This window comes from Acipenser ruthenus, chromosome 1, assembly GCF_902713425.1.
Source record: "Acipenser ruthenus chromosome 1, fAciRut3.2 maternal haplotype, whole genome shotgun sequence".
Taxonomy (NCBI): domain Eukaryota; kingdom Metazoa; phylum Chordata; class Actinopteri; order Acipenseriformes; family Acipenseridae; genus Acipenser; species Acipenser ruthenus.
In genome coordinates this window covers 68,754,981-68,775,273 of record NC_081189.1, presented here as the reverse complement: position 1 = coordinate 68,775,273, position 20,293 = coordinate 68,754,981, and the positions used below count along the sequence as shown (strand labels likewise).

Here is a 20,293-nt window from a genome sequence, read left to right as displayed (position 1 = left end):
GGAACAGTGCCAAACTGGGAACAAAATTGAGACCACTCACTAAACCGTGCCAAACACATAGACCTATTGCATTGGCTGCTTTTCAGATCTTTAGATAAGGAAGCAGCACTTCCATTTTTTATTTATTTTTTTGCCCTCTTAGTACAAAAGCACTGAGTTGTGCTGTATCAATGACATGTCCATCAGCAGGAGAGATGTTCCAACTACAGTAGCTTTTCATGCAGATCTCTGTCTCCTAATGTTCACCTGTCTGACTTGTCTTGCTGGCAGGATATGCTGCCTGAGAGCCTGCTTCCAGATCTATTACAGAATGGCTCCTTGCAAGGAAATGGTGATGACACGCAAACATGCCTTCCTCTGTCTCCTGTGCATTTTGCAGGCAATGTTAATGTGCTTGGTTCAAAGGTGCATCAGATTTGTTAAAGGGCTGCATTTATCTGTGTTGTCATTTTAAACTAAAATTAGCCCACTCAAGGCTTTAGGAGGTTAATATTTCTTGGTCCTTAAAATACAAAGATTTTACTCCACTGGTGTCACACCCAAAAAGCTTTTTAATAATACAGTATGCATGTTAATATAAAGTGTTTTTTTTTGTTGGTATGCAAGTTTCCTTTGAACATCCTAACATGCTGTGAATGTACAGTATATATAACGGCTAGACCGCACTAAATGGTATTTGCATTCTAATTGCAGCTACAATGCAGCTAAACGGACTACACTTTAATTTGTCTGTAGTTATTTCTCCTCACCTCCTAATCCCAATGACCCTAATAACTGAAGTTGGAATGTTGAGAATGAAGGCAGGGCTCCAAGGTCATGTAGACTTGTATCTCATCTAACACTGTGGCAGAATTCAGAATTCTGAGACAGAATTTTATAATTAGACATTCTGACATTCCTCTTGCATTGATGTGAACCAAATAAATAACCAGTGACGCTTGTTTTGTTTTTTTTTTCTGACAGAACCTTCATTTTACTTTGGAGACGCAGAGTACGTGGTTGATGAAAGCTCTGGCTACGTGGAGGTGCGTGTTTGGAGAACGGGAACTGATCTGTCCAGGACAGCCACCGTCACCGTGCGCTCCAGGAAAACTGAACCTGTGTCCGCTGAAGGTAGATCACTTCCTTGCATTGGCACTAACAGATCCTGGAGTTTATTTTTATGATCTGAACTGTGGTGGATCTAAGTATCAAAGCCCCTTTATATTGATCACGATGGTGTTTCCCCCGGGGTGATTTATTGGCAGTATTGAGACCCTCTTATACTGTCTGAATTGCTAATCTTCACTTTGTCTCCCTTACAGCCGGAGTTGACTATGTGGGCATCAGCAGGAACCTTGACTTCGCTCCAGGAGTCACGATGCAGACATTCCGGGTCACCATCCTGGATGACCTGGGCCAGCCTGTCCTGGAGGGCCCCGAGTCATTCGAGCTGGTCCTCCGAATGCCCATGAATGCAGTGCTCGGAGAACCCAGCAAGACCACCGTCTTCATCAATGACTCCATTTCTGATTGTAAGTCTGGATAACCAGCTGTTCACTGATCAATACTCTTATGCTGCTTTTGTAATAAGCAGAAGACATTCCAATTTTTGATTGAATTCAAAGAAATTCAGAATCGATGCATCTTTCTATGAGCAGCTTTATTCTAACAAATTCATATGTCATTATGAGAGAATTTTTTTTTATATACAGTAGTTTCAAGTGTTTTAAAATGTATTTATTTATGTGTTTTCTTAGTGCCCAAGGTTCAGTTTAAGGAACCCCTGTACACTGTGAATGAGAATGATATCCAGGTCAACGTGATTGTCTATCGCAGTGGAGATATCGGTTATAAATCGACAGTAAGATGCTACACCCGCCAGGGCTCTGCAGAGGTCATGATGGACTACGATGAGAGGCCCAACACTGATGACTCCATTGTCCTCTTCCTGCCAGGTAACTCTGCCACATATTATTTACATCCTGTTGCACTGTTAAAACATTCTCTGCCAGGGTCTTACAGTTTGAATACTGTGATATAGAAGAGTTTGCCCATATGTACAGCCTGTTAAAAAAACTAATCTCTTGCTGTTTTTTTTTTTCAGGAGAGACAGAAAAGCCTTGCGTGGTAACCCTGGTAGATGACACCATTTATGAGGAAGAAGAGGAATTCCGTCTAGTGCTTGGAACACCAAAGAGTGACTCTCCATTTGGAGCATCTCTCGGGGAGCAGAAGGAGACTGTGATCAGTATAAAAGATGAAGGAGACAGTAAGTGAAACTTTTTCTCAAGGCATCATTTTTTAATGTAAAATTGAGTCATAAAATGTATTTATTTATTTATTTATTTTGTAGAGTCAGTAATCAAGTTTTCTGAAGTCAAGTACAGCATCAAGGAGCCTCTGGAGGCTGGAGAAATAGCTGTTGTGAAGATCCCTGTGCTGCGTCTGGGAGACACGTCCAAGGTGTCCATAGTGAGGGTTCACACCAAAGATGGGTCTGCTACCTCTGGGGAGGACTACAACCCCATGTCTGAAGGTTAGGACCACATGGGGCACAGCAACATGGGGCTTCGTCTGTCACCTTATGTTCAGCATTTTAACATGATAGAATCGCTCCTTGAAACTCAATTTAATAAAAAGGCGACTGTGGGATGCAATTGAATATAGTCTGAATTAGCATTCGTTTTTAAATGTATTTACTTGTACAGTATATCTCAGGTTATGTATGTCTTCTGCTTTTTATGCACCTGTATATATATTCTATTGTTGTTCCTTTCAGACATTGAGTTTAAAGAAGGAGAGACGGAGCACTTTGTGGAAGTAGAGGTTCTGTATGACGGAGCGAGGGAAATGAGAGAAGCCTTTACTGTTCACATGAAACCTGATGAGAACATGGTTGCTGAAATCCTGGTAAGAGACACCTCACAATCTACTGGCTTGTGTCCACAACATTATACTTGAGCTATACAAATAAATCATGTATATATGTATATATGTATGCAAAAAAGTTTTAAAAGAAGACAAATGAGGAATGTAAAATAAATGCAAATGTATGTAATTTAATGCAATAGTTGTTTTTTTAATCTGCACATGGATAAAACCTACATTCCTATGACATTCCATGCATCTTTCAGTATAATCACATTTTACACATTTAAAATAAAAAATACCAGACAGCTACAAAATGTTCATGCATTTGTTTTGGTTTTACTTAGACTAAATATTCTAACACACTCTTAAATACATTTTTATTTAGCAGACGCCTTTATCCAAGGCGACTTACAGAGACTAGGGTGTGTGAACTATGCATCAGAGTCACTTACAACTACATTTCACCTGAAAGACAGAGCACAAGGAGGTTAAGTGACTTGCTCAGGGTCACACAATAAGTCAGTGGCTGAGGTGGGATTTGAACCGGGAACCTCTTGGTTACAAGTCCTTTTCTTTAAGCACTGGACCACACAGCCTCCTTAGACTAGTATACAGACCTATTTTAAGTTATAATTGTGCTGTTATTATAAAAAACAAAAGTAATATACATATTTGGCACTGTTCCCCTTGTACAGACGAGCAAAGCTATAGTGTACATTGAAGAGATGGACAGTGTGGCAGACGTGACTTTCCCATCAGTACCACAGGTTGTATCACTGCTGATGTATGACGACACAGCCAAAGCAAAGGAGAACCCCAACCCTCCCACTGGCTACCCTGTTGTGTGTGTGACGGTGAGTCCACTGTGTCCTGAATACTGGTACAAATTAATACACATTATTCATCTGGAAAACAAACAGAAGCTTTAAAAGAATTAATTAGATAAATAAATTAAACAAAGAAAACATTTATTGTCTTTGTCATGTTATTATCCCACGACATTATGCTGCTCTTTGACCGCTCATATCCTCGTCTGCAGGCCTGTAACCCCAAATACTCTGAGTTTGACAAGACAGGCTCTATCTGCTCCGCGGAGAACATCAACGACACTCTGACTCAGTACCGCTGGCTGGTGAGCGCCCCTAGCGGCTCGGATGGGGTGACCAGCCCCATGCGCGAGGTGGACACCAACACCTTCTTCACCAACACCAAGTCCATCTCCTTGGACGCCATCTACTTCCAGGCAGGCTCCCGGGTGCAGTGCGGGGCTCGTGCCTTCAACGCCAACGGAGACGCCGGCCTAGAGATGCTTAGCCCCATCTTTGTCATCAGCAGGGAGGAGGGTGAGAACTGAAACAGGCTGGAAATGTCCAATTGAAAAAAAAACAAAAAACAACATATCACGAATATACCCTTAAAAAAGTTTCCCATAGTAAAAGCATAGCAAAGTATAATAAAGCACAGTGAAAGCATGGTAAAGCATAGGTAAGCACTGTAAAGAGTAATAAGGTATGGTAAAGCATATTAATAAACATGGCAAACTAGGGTAAACACATACTATAACATGCATGGTAAACTGCAAAAATACTGTGCAAACATACCGTGGTAAACCTTTATAAGGGCAAATACAACTCATTTCTTATAAATGTAAAAAAAAAATGTTTAATTAAAATGTACTTGTATCTACTATACCTTGTATAGCGTTAACACTAAATGGCCAAACACTGCACGCCATCAATACACAAAACTAATTTTTAATAAACAAAAGTCAAATAAAAAACATTGACTTCTGACCAGTTTTATTTTGTCCCTCTCTGTTCTGTTCTGTTCAGGTCTCTGTCAGCCTCGTATCCCAGGGACAGTTGGTGCTGAGCCGTTCTCAGCTAAAATTCGTTACACTGGCCCAGAGGACCCGGACCACCCCAACCTCATCAGGCTGACAGTAATTATGCCCCACATGGACGGTCAGTGCCAATGAATCGTGCAGTTCTCTGTGTTGTAGAGTCAAATAGACAAACATTTTAGTTGCTTCTTTCAAACCTGAAATAGTTTTCTTAGTTTCTTATACACCCAAGATTGAGCTTTTAAAGTTATGTATGTCCACACAGATGAATAGTTTTTATCAGCTGAGACAGACAGCTAACAAATGACCCACTTTAATGTTCCAGGAATGTTACCGGTGATCTCAACCAGGCCCTTATCCAATTTCGAGCTGACCCTAAGCCCGGATGGAACCCGGGTGGGCAACCACAAGTGCTCCAACCTTCTGGATTACAACGAGATCCAGACCCAGCATGGCTTCATCACGGAAAACACCAAGAACCCGGAGGTGATCGGCGAGACCTCACCGTACCAGTACAGCAGCGCCCTGCGCTCCTCCAACACCTTGCGCTTCTACCGCAACTTGAACCTGGAGGCCTGCCTCTGGGAGTTCAGCAGCTACTACGACATGTCCGAGCTGCTGACAGACTGCAGGGGCAGCATTGGCACAGACGGACAGGTACCTTCATTGTTTATTGGAGGAGAAATGGCAACTGCAACGTTTGTACAGTGTTTATAAAATGTATTGTTTCCCTTATTTCTTTCTCTTTTCCATACTTTTTTTTCTCTCAAAGACCTCAATCCTTATCCTATACCTATGTTTTAGGTAAAGCTTTTCACGTAAAAAGTAAAGAATGTTTTCTTTAGGAAAACAAGAGTAAATGAATTCAAATCAACATTTGATTTTGCACAGTTTTGGAACAATTGCGGTAGTTTGTCGTCCATTAAGGAATAAGTAGCTCTTTGTTTAAAAAAAAAAAAAGTGTTGATACTAGCCTGAAAGAAGTACATCTGACAACGGACTATTTTTTAGTTTCGCAGAAAAGGGCCAGTATGTAAAAAAAATCTGGTTTCTTTTGTTGAAGTTCCTTTTTGTGCGATGGGAAAGCAGCTTCACTCCAGCTCTAAGTGTTGACATGTTGAGCACTCCTGTTGCTGTCACAGAAGTTAATGGATTCAGGTAACAGCTTCGCGACATATCAAAACACACCCTGGAGCCTGAACAACGGGAAACTTCCACCAGAGAGTAGGGCAGAGCACTTAATGGGAATGTGATACAGTTTCTCAAATAAACATCTTAAACCTCTGCTTAATGAGTCTCCGTTTTAACAGAAGTCCTGCATACCAGCACACCAAGTTATTGAAATGTAGCACACAGCAGCTGTGTTTCGATTGAAAACAAAAAGAAAAGAAAAAAAGTTGTGTAAACAATATTGGACACAGCCCTGTATCTTCTTTGTTGAAATAAATAATTATCTTCAAGTAAATACATCCCCTTCCTTGCAGCACTATTCCCTTATTCCCTTCAGGCCATGGGGCTACAGCTGTGTCACCCACTGGCTTCCAATCATGGGTTATCGCTGCGTTCTGAAAAATAACAATAACAATGAGGTTATAGTGCCCCCTGGTGGAAGTGAAGAAGCATCTGCTAGGGGCCTCACCTTTCTATTATATATTTAGCAGACGCCTTTATCCAAGGCGACATACAGAGCCTAGGGTGTGTGAACTATGCATCAGCTGCAGAGTCACTTACAATTACGTCACACCCAAAAGACGAAATACAAGGAGGTTAAGTGACTTGCTCAGGATCACACAATGAGTCAGTGGCTGAAGTGGGATTCGAACTGGGGATCTCTTGGTTACAAGTTATTTTCTTTAACCACTGGACCACACAGCCTCCCTCAAATCCTCAAACTGTCTTCTAATTTAACGTTACATTTCAGGGATTTGAACTCGTGGCATTGGATTAAGGAAGGTGGGGATGTCTTAAACTGGTAAACCTGAAAGTTTTTTTCACTCCCAATTTTGCAAAATGTGTGTTGTGTGACAGGTGCTGAATCTGGTGCAGTCCTATGTCACCCTGCGAGTACCGCTCTACGTCTCCTATGTGTTCCACTCACCAGTGGCAGTCGGGGGCTGGCAGCATTTTGACCTGCAGTCAGAGCTCAGACTCACATTTGTGTACGACACCGCCATCTTGTGGAATGATGGTATCGGCAGCCCCGCAGAGTCAGAATTACAGGGTAAATGCTTTACGTAGTCTTGCCAGGTAACAGCTTTGTAGATAAGGATTTTAAATGTGAAATGGCTATTTCAGACAAATTTACTTAAAGTTTAAAGTTTTGCAAATACAGTAGAACCTGTGTTTATTTTTTTTCCTCCTTACAAGTAAATGACAGATGCAACTTAAATAAGCAGCAACAATTGTCCAGACACTTTGGTGTCCAGTTTTGTCAAGTTTCATTGCAGAAGCAGGCGTTACTAGTCAAGAAGGGGCTTTGTATCCTGGCAGCAAACATCAATATTTTTTTATTTTTTTTACCAAATGCATCATTATAGCATTAGCGTTGCTAAATGAAACCTAATGGAAAGGGGATAGGCCTTGCTGGTATATATATTTGAAGGTATTTTCACTACACAGGTGCCCTGTACCCCACCAGTATGAGGATCAATGAGGAGGGTCGCCTGGTGGTGAACTTCAAGACCGAAGTGCGATTCAGAGGACAGTTTGTTATGGCTCACCCAGGTAAGGAACGCTGGTCTTGACTGCGGAACTGAACCCAGTGAACCTGAAATAGCTGCTAGCAGTGCTCCATTGTAACCATGACAAAGCCATATATTTTAGGTTCACCCTGAAAACCAGCAGCTGGTGACAGGCTGTTTATCTCTAGCATTGGCAAGCGGAGACTGTGCTCAGCCATGCAAACTCTGTGAGGGAGTTTTTTTTGTCTGGTGTCAAAAGGTTAAATCTTTCCTCTGTGCTCCAGGTACCTCTCTGTTGTCGATGGTGATGTCAGCTTATCACCCTGGCCTCACTTTCACGCTGTCCCTTGTCCGCACCGAGCCCACCTACAACCAGCCTGTTCAGCAGTGGAGTTTCGTCTCTGATTTTGCTGTGAGTTCTTATCTTAACCTATTTTTTTTTTATTGCAGTTTTTTTTTTCTTGCAGTATAGGTGCACATTCCCTCTATTTTAAATGTTCACTGGATTTTTATCCAGCGAGTGAAATTATACCCGGCAAGCCTACAAAAACTAAAAGCAAGCGGCATATAAACAATAAAATGAAACAGGGGTGCATTTTTTTCTATTAACATAGACTATCCAAGCTTCATGCGCAGCAATACTAACCAGGAAGCTGAAATACTGTAAGTTATACACAATATTGTGTGGGAGAATGGGTGTTTAGATACAGCTACAGTGGGTCGGACGTCTCGTGAGAATCCCTAACTGTTCTATTCTGAACTGAGGCATGGAAAAACGCTCGCAAGGTGGCCAAAGGAAGCGATATAAATACTGTCTCAAGGCTTACTTGAAGAAATGTGGTATTGGCGTAGAGACATGGGAGCAAGTAGCCCTAGACAAATCAAAATGGTTTTCCGACGCATCCAGTATGCTGCTGACAAGCGAACGCAACGCAAGTTTTGTCAAAACCAGTTTGCCCAAGCGACATTCAGTGTCCAGACTGTGGAAAGTACTTCCGAGCAAAGATAGGACTTATTAGTTGTCAGAGGTTTCATCGTCAAAACGCAAATGTGAGATGAGGAAATCAGAAGGCTGTCATCATCAACAACGATGGACTACCATCATCATCATCAGATACCCCATGAAGATAATTAATGTGTGCAATGGTTTAATTCAGTTAGCACTCTTAGTTACAAATTTCTCCCAAATGAGCTCAAGATCGCAAGGAAACAATTGCACAATAAATCACGCAACACTTTTCTGTCTTAAAACTTTTATCAAAAGTTTGTGAATAAAGTGCAGTATGAAAGTAGGAAAGAAGGCTAATATCAAAATATTAAAAATCAGCACATTAATCTCAATAAGCAGTACTGGTTCAGCAAAATCTCAGTGTAAATGTTAATTACAACTGAAAGCAATAAATACATTCATTGTCTATAATTTGTCTATTCCGTAAGAACTAATTATATTCTTAAGTCAGTAAATATAATCATATGAATATGCAAGCAGGATATTACGAAATCCTTAATTCTTTATCAATCAGCTGTTGAATATATATCCTTTAATTAGAATCACGGCACAAAAACATTTTAACATCCATTCATCTGTTCTTTAAGGAAAACAAGATTTAGCCCCCCTTATTCAAGTTCATAGATCGCTTTGGAATTCTAGCTGTTAGCTCTAATTCACTTTAATAGAAGATTAAAACTAGCCTTTCTTTTTGTAAGAAAACAAAATGTAACACATACCCTTTTTACATTACACTATCAACTGTTCTGCAAATACACATTTATTTAATTCCCCAAGTATAGTATCTATTCTTTAGTTTAATTGGGAATACTCAGTTTGTTTCGCAGAGTTGACGCAGTGTTGAGCATGCATGACGTTTTGTAGAGCGGTGTCCCCTTTCAGTCTTTGTTTGTAAATTGACCATTCCTGGTAGGTCAATTCTGTCCATAATTGAGTCTTTAAATCATTTGACCTCTTCTTTAATGACGGTCCCAGGTAGTGAAGTTATTTCTATTTTAATGTCCTTTTAAACAATCTCTGAGTCTTCTTCAAGTTTATTAATTATTGGGTGCTTTCTAGATGTTATTCAGAGTTTGCAGTTTAAAATGTTACATGCTGCCTTCTTTTGACATATTATTATGTGGGTATTTGCTTGATGGTATTAGCAGTGTTGCAGTCCAGTTATTGAAAGCAAGCTCCCTTGTCTGTCGTTCATGTTATATGCAAGCTCCCTTTTTGTGACTTTGCTTGCTAGATGTTGATAGCACACTCCCTTTTCTCTGACTGACTGTACAAACTATGCAGCCTCTTGGTTGCCCTTGAAGTTTTCCAAACTTACAATATATCTCATTGCTCACAATAACTGTATGAATTAGCCTCAACACCTGGCAATTCTAGGGAGTCAAACCTGGTTGGGCCTTAGGGCCTCACTTATCGGTGTAGCCATGGGAGCTAGACTACTCCCTTTTCATCTTTTATTACAATTTAGCAGAATCTGTACACTTATAAATAAGTTTAAAACACAAAGAACAAAAGACTACACTCCTTATCTTTCTGGTTGTTATAGAGACTAGGCCAGGTGTCTCCAGACCTATGTGCTGAATCCTATTAACCTGTTATGTTAATTAGATCTGTTTTTTGTTGGTATTGGAGCACCTTTACTATAGACATACATATGTGGCATATTTTGATAGAAAAAAAAAAAACTTTATATGAATAAAAAGACTTTCAGATACCTTTTGGTTGCTTCATTTTTGTAACTCCATACAGTATCCTATATTCATTCTGTATAATAGATATATTAAGAGCACAGCAGGATAATGAATATTCCTGCACGTTCATTAAAACGAGTCACGCTATTCAATAGCCACTATAAAGATAATTTAATAAATATACTACATAGATGACATCAATGTATTCTGCTGTTAACATCAATAATGATAACTGTGCTTTTACCAATTGATTTTATCTTTCAGATTCGTGATTATTCTGGAACTTACACAGTGAAGCTCATCCCGTGCAGTGCAGCTCCTAACCAGGAGTTCAGCAACCCTCCTGTTTGCAACCCACGTGAGCCCATCACCTTTGACATGGATATCAGGTTCCAGCAGGCGAGTACAACAAACTGGTCATGATCCTGTTAGCACACAGCTGTGAACAGCTATAAAACACATAAATACAGTACCTGCACGTACTGTATTTAAGTTAGTGGTTAGGTAATTGAACCAGGGCTCTATACATAATACAGATACATTCATCTAGTAAAACAATATATTTGCAATATAACTGTGGTCTGTCCTTTCTGCTCCACAGGTCAGTGATCCAATAGCCGCTGAATTCAGTCTCAACACCCAGATGTTCCTGCTATCGAAGAGGGAGCTGTGGCTGTCTGACGGCTCCATGGGATTCGGAGAGGGAACTGACGTTGCATTCTCTGAAGGTAGGGGAAGAATTGCTGCAGTTTGAAAAGTTTTGCTTTAAAAAAAGGTTCATCTTGCTCTTGCATATGTAATCTAGGCTGGGTCATTAGATACACCTAATCGTGCCTTTGTGTATCTGAACACTGGTGCTGATCAAGACCCCTCCACATGGCCAAATGTCTACCCTGACGAATAGAGCATTTTTCAAGATGGCAATAGGCATACACTGTAGTAGATTTGGCTGTTGTATACATTCATGAAAAAAGCAGGGGAAAAAAAATGTGTTTTATAAGGAGTTACAATAAAGTGGACAGTGAATGTAACTGAAAGAGTTTTGTGATCGGTGATCATTTGATGGACACAGTGGTGTAGTCCTAAATCTGAAGGCACTGGAACGCCACTAAAATATTGATTTTAAAATATAAATTTTGGAAATATGCCACCTCCCACAATAACAAAGCATTTTAAAAAGTACATTTATAAAGTACATTTTTAAATTTTTTTGTGTGATTTATGTTTTTAAGAGCTAAGCAGCAACAGAAGAAAGTTGTTACACAACTCTTGTAAAACGTTAATGATTAACAGAAAAGCTTTGAATACCCCAAAAAATCAACTAATTAACACGGTTAAAAAAGTATTATTTTGCTTAAATTGTAATACTTGACAATACAAATGTTATATCAAAAAAAAGATTAACGTTTTGTAGATGTCTTTCGTATATTCACACAAACAGATAAACATAACATGTATCTGTAAATATTATTATTATTTATTTATTTGGCAGGTGCCTTTATCCAAGGCGACTTACAGGTATTACAGGGCAGTACAGGGTTACAAAGCAATATTTAAATATAGTATAGTTTACAGCAAGTGCAATAATACTAACAGAATACAATATGAAATAGGATGCAACAAGTTAGGATTACAACAAGTTATATCTACATTTACATAGTAGTGCAATAATACATTAGCTAAGTAACCCGTAATGTGCTGAGGTTAGGCAAGTCTAGTGCAAGGTAGAAAGGGAGGATCAAGAGATCTACAAGTGCAGTTTAAACAGAAGGGTCTTGAGGAGACGGAGCAGTCCTGAAGTTCTCGGTAGCTGGTTCCACCCACAGAGGGGCTAGGGAAGTGAAGGAGCAGGAGCAGGCACGGGAGGATGGAGAGTGGAGGGAAGACATGACTAGTCGGCCAGTAGAGGAGGAGCGGAGAGGGCGAGAGGGGGTGTAGGGAGACATGAGGGATTGGAGGTAGGAGGGGATGGTGTGATGAAGAGAACGTAGGCAAGAACAAGGGTCTTGAATTGAATGGGAGCAGGGATAGGTAGCCAGTACAGGGTGCAAAGCAGAGGGGTAGGATGAGATTGGATCTTAAATAAGGAATGTTTAAATTATGCTTTTTCCTGTGATGTCTGTTGTAAGTGGCAAGGCTGTAACAACAACGGCTATTAGCAAGACCATGGCTGGATTACTTCTTCCTTGTTATATAGACAAATATTTCACATATTTATAGGACGAAAAGTGGTACAGGCAAGACCATTCTTTCATAAAACTATGAATGCATTCGCAATATGCTTGTTTCATGATGGCATTCTGAAGCAGCAGAGTGACCACAACATAATGAAACTGACAGTACAGTATCAAGCTATATGTGCTTACAATACCATTGGTTGGTTCCTCTGTCAATCTTACCATATATTGGCCAACGAGAGCCAGCGAGGAATTTTTTTGTTTGTTTGTTTGTTGATCGGTTTACTGTTTTACAAAGCATAAAAACTAGAGCCTGTGAAAATGGAATTCTTTTTTATAATTCATCGTTTTATTTGAGGGTGAATTTTGTGTTAGCTAGTTTTATCCGTTAAAAATGTTGTTTTACCTCCTGACATCTGTGAACCTGGCTTTCTTAACACAGCAGGAAGGCAGAATCTAAACACTGTACAATTAAACAAATAAACTTTTTTTAAAAATCATTGTGGTAATACAACTGGATCGCTCTACTTTAAATGATTTGACACAGTCCGCGCCTAATGGGGGATGCAAAAATTAAGTAGGCAGGACAAAAGAGTGAGATGAGGACTACTGAAACAAGTATTGCATGCTTATATGGCTGAGGAAGCTCCTCTCAACTGCCACTGACAGTATACTTTATTGATGAATGATTCAAATTGGACTACTTTGGAATAGTTGCTGTTCTGGGTGAAACGTCTTTCTAGCTCCACCTAGTGTTCAATGTAATCTTTGCAGTGGTTATTTATGGTGTACCAGCAGCATGGTGTTAGCTGTGCACTAAAACAGAACAATACATGCCGCTGTGATGTAAGGTAATGGAATTAGTCATGGTTAGATACTGAAACTGTACACAAAAAGTGCGTGAATTCTGCAGATTTCTCATGCTTAAATGAGTAGTTACTTTATTAAGATATTTAACTACAGTACAGAAAACCAGAAGCTCACAATGTGTTTTATGGAGCTCACTGAATATTCCATTGTGTGGGTATTAGTAAAGCAATTAGGATCACGGAGCCCCTTGGCGTCCAGAGACCATGTCCGGGTTTGCAAGTTTAGGATGGACAAGATTATAAAAGTGTTTACTGAAGAAACAAACATTTTAATAGGAATGTTAAAAAGATATAACGTATTTATATTAAAATGTAATCTGTGTTACTCAGGTTCTACCATTTATGGCCGTGTCATGGTGGATCCTGTGCAGAATCTTGGCGAGTCGTTCCTCTGCAACATCGAGAAGGTGTTCCTGTGCACGGGAACTGATGGTTACGTCCCCAAGTACGACCCAACAAACAGGGAATACGGCTGCCTTGCCGACGCACCGTCCCTCTTGTACCGATTTAAGATTTTGGTACGTACACATTTACACCTTTACCTTCTTATCTTTGCTCCAGTTTACTTTAAATTATGTATTTTGACCCACATACAGGTACTAAAGAATGTATCTATTTAACTGGTCGAAAAGCCTTCATGCCATGGAGTTGCCCACACATGATGAATGTTTCAAAAGAGCATTGCTTCAACGCAGAGTTCTGCGATTGTGTTTGTAGCTCAACCCTGCCCTCTGGTGGAAGAAAAGTGGTAGTACAGCCGCTTTGCCTCCCTGATCATGACAATAATTTTAGGGTTTTGGGCTAAGCAAAGCTGTAGTCACAGCTGAATAGCCAGGAAGTTATACTCTTACAATGATCTTAAGCAATACAAAAAAAAAATACACAAAAAAATAATGTTGTTATAGTAATATAGGCACAGCCCTTTTACTGTCTATGAAGACCAAATATGTTCACAGGAGAATGAGAAGCTGTGCCTTCCATACTGCCTGATACTCAGCTACCTACATGTCTTTTTTCTTCATTGTGATTTTGCTTTTTTTTTCTTTTTTTTTTAACTAGGACAAAGCTCAGCCCGAGACACAGGCCGGGCTATTTGGAAATGTCCTATTTGATGCCAAGTTAGCTATTGACAGCCCAGACGCCCTTCCTCTTGTAAGGCAGCCCGGCTCTGATGGGTTCAGTTTATCCTCGGCTCCACTATTCCAGGTAAGGGATTTCAGGAGAAGCTTGGACTTCTTGCAAGGTATACAGTTGAAAGTGTTGCACCTCGTGCTGCACTTTCCAAAGCATCCTTTTATTTCTGTTTTACAGGTTGCTGCTGGCCGCGAATGGTACATTCACATGATCTACACCGTCCGATCGAGGGAGAACACCAACAAAGGCATTGGCAAGAGGAGTCTAGAGTATCACCACGGTGTGTCAGCAGCAGGCATTGGGTCCAGCGCTGTGGCACCTTATGGAGGACGCAGCCGGAGAGCAGCCCCGGACCTCGAGGTCGCCCAGGACATCGGCTTAGAGAACAACAGGGGCACCAACATCCAGCATATTGCCCTGGACCGCGCCAACAAACTCCTAGTCAGCCAGCGAGACTTCCACCCCAGCGAGGAGCTCTACCAGCGCCCCCTTCTGGAAAGCTCTGGCAACGAGTCCTCCGAGATGGACATCATGCCCTTGGTGGGGGGAGTGGCTGGACTGTTGCTCCTGATCTGCGCTGTCATCATTATCATTCTCCTCCTGCGACGCAGGGGGCATCACTCACCGGACGAGAAGAAATCGCCCTGTTCCTCCTCCTCGGGTTACCATGGCAGGAGCAGCAGAGAGACAATGAGCACATGGCACAGCAGTGACAGCTCTGAGGTCTAACTCCTGTGTATGTGTGTGTCTATATATATATATATATATATATATATATATATATATATATATATATATATATATATATATATATATATATATATATATATATATATATATATAACATTTCTGTGACGTCACCCTTTGATCTTTCAGTGGATTATATCTACGAATCGTCTAACTAAAGTGGCAGTGTGGCTTTGAAGAGAAGGGGAGTGCGGGCAGATGTATTGTTGATAAACCAATCCACACTTTGAGCTACGAATCCACAGAAAACTGTGGATTCATTAACAAACCAGTCACAAACAATTCACAAAAAAAGCGCGTGTCTTTTTAATAAGCAGCAATTATAACAATTAGCTATACTTTTATACCGTTTAAACATAATTGATTTCCAATTTCAGCACACAGTACTGAAAAATAAATAATTACGCAGGCTACAGGCTTATTACATGTTAATTAAATGCATGAAAAAGAAAACAAATCATTACAAACTCACTTCCACACAAACATCCCCCTTTCTAATTCTGATTTCACATTTCTTCTCAATAGGTTCAAGATCACCACAAATGTCACCACATTTAACGTTTGTAACCCCATCATCAAAAACTTCTTGGTTTCTTGCTCTGCAGTATTTCAGAAATCTCATGTTTTTGCTCGTCACTTGTCCTCTTGTATGAACGTACCGCATTCGATCTGTGCCCAGTTGTTTCACAAATTAACTGTTCATCAACTCCTTGATTAAACAAACGTGTAGCAGCCGTAGCTCTCAAACTATGATTAGAATAAAATCCTTCAAACCCAGCTTGTTTGCACATTTTCCCAATAATCTGGGTCAATTGATTAATGCCAACTGGTTGGTCGCCATACCACTGATTGAATTTAACAGTACGCAAAGGCCGCAGGTAAAAGGATTCACATTTCCCATCCTTTGATCTGTAAATAGAATAAAAACAATGAATATATAAAATGATATTACAAATAAAGAAAAAACATTCTTATTATTTTTACCACACGTTTTTATAACAATGTACGATAGTTACAGTGCAACGGCCCAATAGTTTTTGAATAAATTAATTTAAAACAATAAAAAATAGAATCCAGGCTATTCCTTTGCCGATCGAGACGGGAGCTTCCAAGGGGCGGCGCACAATTGGCCGAGCGTCGCCCGGGGGGAGGGAGGGTTAGGTTGGCCAGGGTGTCCTCGGCTCACTGCGCACCAGCGACCCCTGTAGTCTGGCCGGGCGCCTGTGGGCTTGCCTGTAAGCTTCCCGAGAGCTGCGTTGTCCTCCGACGCTGTAGCTCTTGGGTGGCTGCATGGTGAGTCTGCAGTGTGGAAAAAAGCTGTCAGCTTGACGGCACGCGCTTCGGAGGACAGCGTGTGTTCATCTTCGCCCTCCCGAGTCAGCGCAGGGGTGGTAGCGGTGAGCCGACCGTAATAAAATAATTGGCCATTCCAAATTGGGAAAAAATAATAAAAATAATTGACAACGACTAAATTTTTAAAGAGAGAAAAAAAAAACCCAATAAAAAATAAAGAAATAATTTTAAAAAAAACATACCGTAGTCCCATATATTTTTCATACAGTCGCACCACACATCTGTCAGGGCTGCTGTTCTCGTATGCAATGACTTCCTTGCACTCCAGTTTGCGATGTTGTAGACGACCTGTATTTGTTTTTGTTACGTCTTCTGTATATTTTAAAAAACGTCCAAACGAGTCCTTTCCTAACTGAAGCTGACTATTAACTCCGATCCTTAGATTACGACGCTCTTGCCCTGCCCGCAGAGGAAAATGTATTCCAAACAGGTAAAGCAGAGTGTTCAGTAGGCTTTCAGGTGTGTCGGATCAAAGAAGTCCCATTTCCCACAATATATTTTCTTGTGCTTCGGAAATAATTTTAGCTTTCTTTTTATGCAAACCAGCTCCTGATTTGGCCAACATTTTCATTTTCCCATCAAGAACACTGCGAAAACTTTCAAACTCTGGGTCAGTCCGTATAGCGAATTACCACAGTACTCCTCTCCGTTACATTTTCTTACTTCTGTCACAAAACAGCTAAGGCTGTATGACAAAGTAGCATTATCCATATTGACTAAATCTTCACTAATTACACATAGCTCAGATTTAAAGTCAGCTTTTGAATTCCTTTCATTTAACCAAACTTCAAACAGATTTACAGCCCATTTACATTTTGCGCGAGTACTTCCAGAAAATCGATCGCTTGCAAAGATATTAACTTCTTCATCCGTTTTAGGTGCAGCAAAACGCTTACTTTCCGCCTTCTCCTTTGTTTTTTTCATTCTTTTTATTTTTCTAATGCCACCTTCCTGGTCTAAATTTAAAACAAAGCCCTCGTTGCTGTCGTCACTTATAACACAAAATGTTGTCTGTGTCAATGGGATTTCAGGTTCTCATGATGGCACACCAGCGAACTCATACACAATGTAGCCTATTAATATAAATGTCAATTACCACATTAGAGTTCAATTACTCTCATTATTGAACAATTGTCAGTTAGGAAGAAATGTTTTAAATGGGATAAACCACGGTAAGTGTTGAATCTGTAAAATAATCCACAGTGTCTCATGCCTAACGGCACTCGAAACGGTGGATTATTTTACGGATTCAACACTTACCGTGGTTTATCCCTTACATACACACAATGAGCATCAAAAGAAACATCACTATTGTAATACATTTATTTTTAAAAAAAAACAAGGTATGTAAATGATGGACATTGACTAAATTTTTTTGGTTTCTTTTTAATCACTCAATCATTCATCCTTGACCATGACATGCTTGAGTGACTATGACTGAAGCATATACACTTAATCACCTAATTAGTGAGACAGTTGATTGGACACTGGATATGGAGTGATTTCAGCTGTTGAATTGCAAGCCTGAATAAAAGCAATAAAGAAAATCACAGAAAGAAAAAAAAAACAATATGCCACGTCTGTCAAGAGAGCAGCACCTTCGTGCAATCGGCATGTTGGAGGCTGGACTAGGGCAGCGTAGTGTTCACAGCCAGCAATTTCAAACCTGGCGAGACGGTATAACCAGACACACTCTGTCAATGACAGGCCACGAACTGGGAAACCAAGAGTCACAACACCTGCCCAAGATCGACAGATCATTTTGCAGCATCTTTGTGATGTCAGTTGTTAATCAGCACAATAAAAAGTCACAGCACCTGCTCTAAAACAGAGTTTGTCATTTTTCGATCACATCTTATCTTATCCAAATATAAGTGATAAGTTTCTTTTGATGCTCAAATAGAAGTGATAAGTTTCTTTTGATGCCCAGTATATATATATATATATATATATATATATATATATATATATATATATATATTGTGCAGGACTTTTTGGACATACAAAAATGCCTTGTTGCCTTGTTTTTATCGGTAACACCTGTTGTCATTAAACGAACAAACAAGTGGTTTAGAACACAACAGTAATTTACTTTTTTTTTTTTTTTTGCATGAGCTAGGACTCAAGATATTGTATATTATTATTAATGTTATTTGCTCTCGCTCTCTCTCTCTCTCTCTCTCTCTATATATATATATAAATTTAAAAATGTTGTGTTTACTGTGTTTCTGCCAATTAATGCATTATACTTAGCCAAGAAACACAATAGCACTGAGCTTGCTGAATGTAAATAAGTTTTCCACCTCCCTGCGCTAAATGCTTGATGCTAGAATGTGCCAAGGTCATCGGTAGTTAACAAAAAGGCGAGTTGCACCAAGCACTCCTTTGAGTTCAATTTCCAGGCTTTACAAACTTACTGTTTCCCATTGTGATGTTGCTTTTGCCATCTTAACACATACACTAGTCGTCGGCAAAAAAAAAAAAAAATGGTAAAATGATATGCAATATGGCTTATGATCCAAGGCGCACGTTGTAACCAAAAAAAAAAAAAAAAATAGCAGCTTGACTTAATAGCCTTTAAGTTCACCTCTAACAGCTTGCAGGAATCCTCTACAGCATTAGCAGGGTATTCATAATGTTGCAACAAAGTTCATATTAAGCTGAAAATAACATCTCTTATAAATACATTTTAGTAGACCATTACTGTGTAGGTGTTGTTGGAAGTGTGTTTCAGTTTTTAAAGATCTCCTTTTAAATGGCCTCTGTTGCAGTATGTGTATTGTAGGCAACGACTTGACTGTGACCATCTTAGGTAACTAAATAAAGTACTTCTCATCTGTACAGCTATACAAATAAAATTCATTTTTTATACACCCATTCTGCATTTCTTTTAAAACTGAAAAAAACCCCATAAACACAAAAACCGACTCTTACAAAAGGTGTACCTGGTGTTATTCAAATATTTAACTTTTTCAAGCTTAAAACATTTCTGCGACGTCACCCTTTGATCTTTTGATTGATTAATTCTAATCTTCTACAAGTGGCTGTGTGGCTTTGAAGAGAAGGGGAGTGCATGGCAGATAGATTATTTACAAATCCAGTTTGTGCTCCAAAGTCACAGAAAATTCAATTCAACAGAAAAGGGAATACCATTTTATTAAGCAACAATCATTTCAACAATTGGTTAATTATAGTATTATTTAGAAAAGGGCTTGCAATTTCATTTTATCATTTAATATTGTTAAAAGCAATACAATTATAGATTACCAATGTAAAAAAAAGTTTTCATACTTAATTGTGACAAAAGCTTCTTTATTTACAGTATAACTTTGAACACAGTTCTAGGTTGCTGACTGTCTTTGGTTGATAAAGCACGGTCGACAGGATGGGTTTAAACAGGACGGGTCCCGTATGTTTATTTAGTTCCCTGGTATCCCTTTTCCAGTACGAACACAGCTTAACAAACAATATAAAACAAATAAATCCTAGCTCCTGTTTTGGAAAGCTAACTAAATGTAACAGGATCCCTAACCAAGTCAGACCACTTATCAGGCTTACTGACTTTTAATATTTCACAAGCTACAGATTTAATATACTTTGTTTTAATGTACACTGTATTCAGGGTCTACAGACAGACACCCATTTTCTTTGAAACCTGTCCTTTTATAGCTGCCTAGCTTGTTAAATAAGAACAGGTGTATTAGCCTAACTGATTGTCAGTCAAATCAGTGTTCTTGGATTACTGACATTCTGGGAGATGTAGTTTTTCATTCCTCATTTAAACCATTTTTTTTAAATGCCTACCTTACTTTCCAGGGTAAAGACGAGTATTAGTCAGTGTCCTATGCATCTCACTTCAACAATTTTACCCCATATTCTACCAAAAAATTAAAAGAAGAAATGTTTCAAGTGGAATAAACTCTGAATATAGTCTCT

The 20,293-nt window shown here is 39.5% G+C and overlaps 1 protein-coding gene across 1 annotated transcript in view; it reads left to right on the top strand.

The window, feature by feature from the left end:
- The window catches only part of LOC117420455 (FRAS1-related extracellular matrix protein 2-like), a 66,507-nt gene extending 47,275 nt beyond the window's left edge, over positions 1-19,232 (top strand). Inside the window, exons 7-24 of the mRNA XM_059028409.1 lie at positions 964-1,113; positions 1,305-1,514; positions 1,740-1,937; positions 2,087-2,251; positions 2,336-2,518; positions 2,762-2,892; positions 3,549-3,707; positions 3,893-4,196; positions 4,686-4,817; positions 5,022-5,353; positions 6,725-6,917; positions 7,316-7,420; positions 7,662-7,789; positions 10,342-10,476; positions 10,679-10,805; positions 13,454-13,641; positions 14,183-14,329; positions 14,435-19,232. Coding sequence (XP_058884392.1) covers positions 964-1,113; positions 1,305-1,514; positions 1,740-1,937; positions 2,087-2,251; positions 2,336-2,518; positions 2,762-2,892; positions 3,549-3,707; positions 3,893-4,196; positions 4,686-4,817; positions 5,022-5,353; positions 6,725-6,917; positions 7,316-7,420; positions 7,662-7,789; positions 10,342-10,476; positions 10,679-10,805; positions 13,454-13,641; positions 14,183-14,329; positions 14,435-14,986 — 3,539 coding nt within the window. The 3' untranslated portion in view covers positions 14,987-19,232. The remainder of the gene's footprint in view (positions 1-963; positions 1,114-1,304; positions 1,515-1,739; positions 1,938-2,086; positions 2,252-2,335; positions 2,519-2,761; positions 2,893-3,548; positions 3,708-3,892; positions 4,197-4,685; positions 4,818-5,021; positions 5,354-6,724; positions 6,918-7,315; positions 7,421-7,661; positions 7,790-10,341; positions 10,477-10,678; positions 10,806-13,453; positions 13,642-14,182; positions 14,330-14,434) is intronic.
- The last annotated feature ends 1,061 nt before the right edge of the window (positions 19,233-20,293 follow it).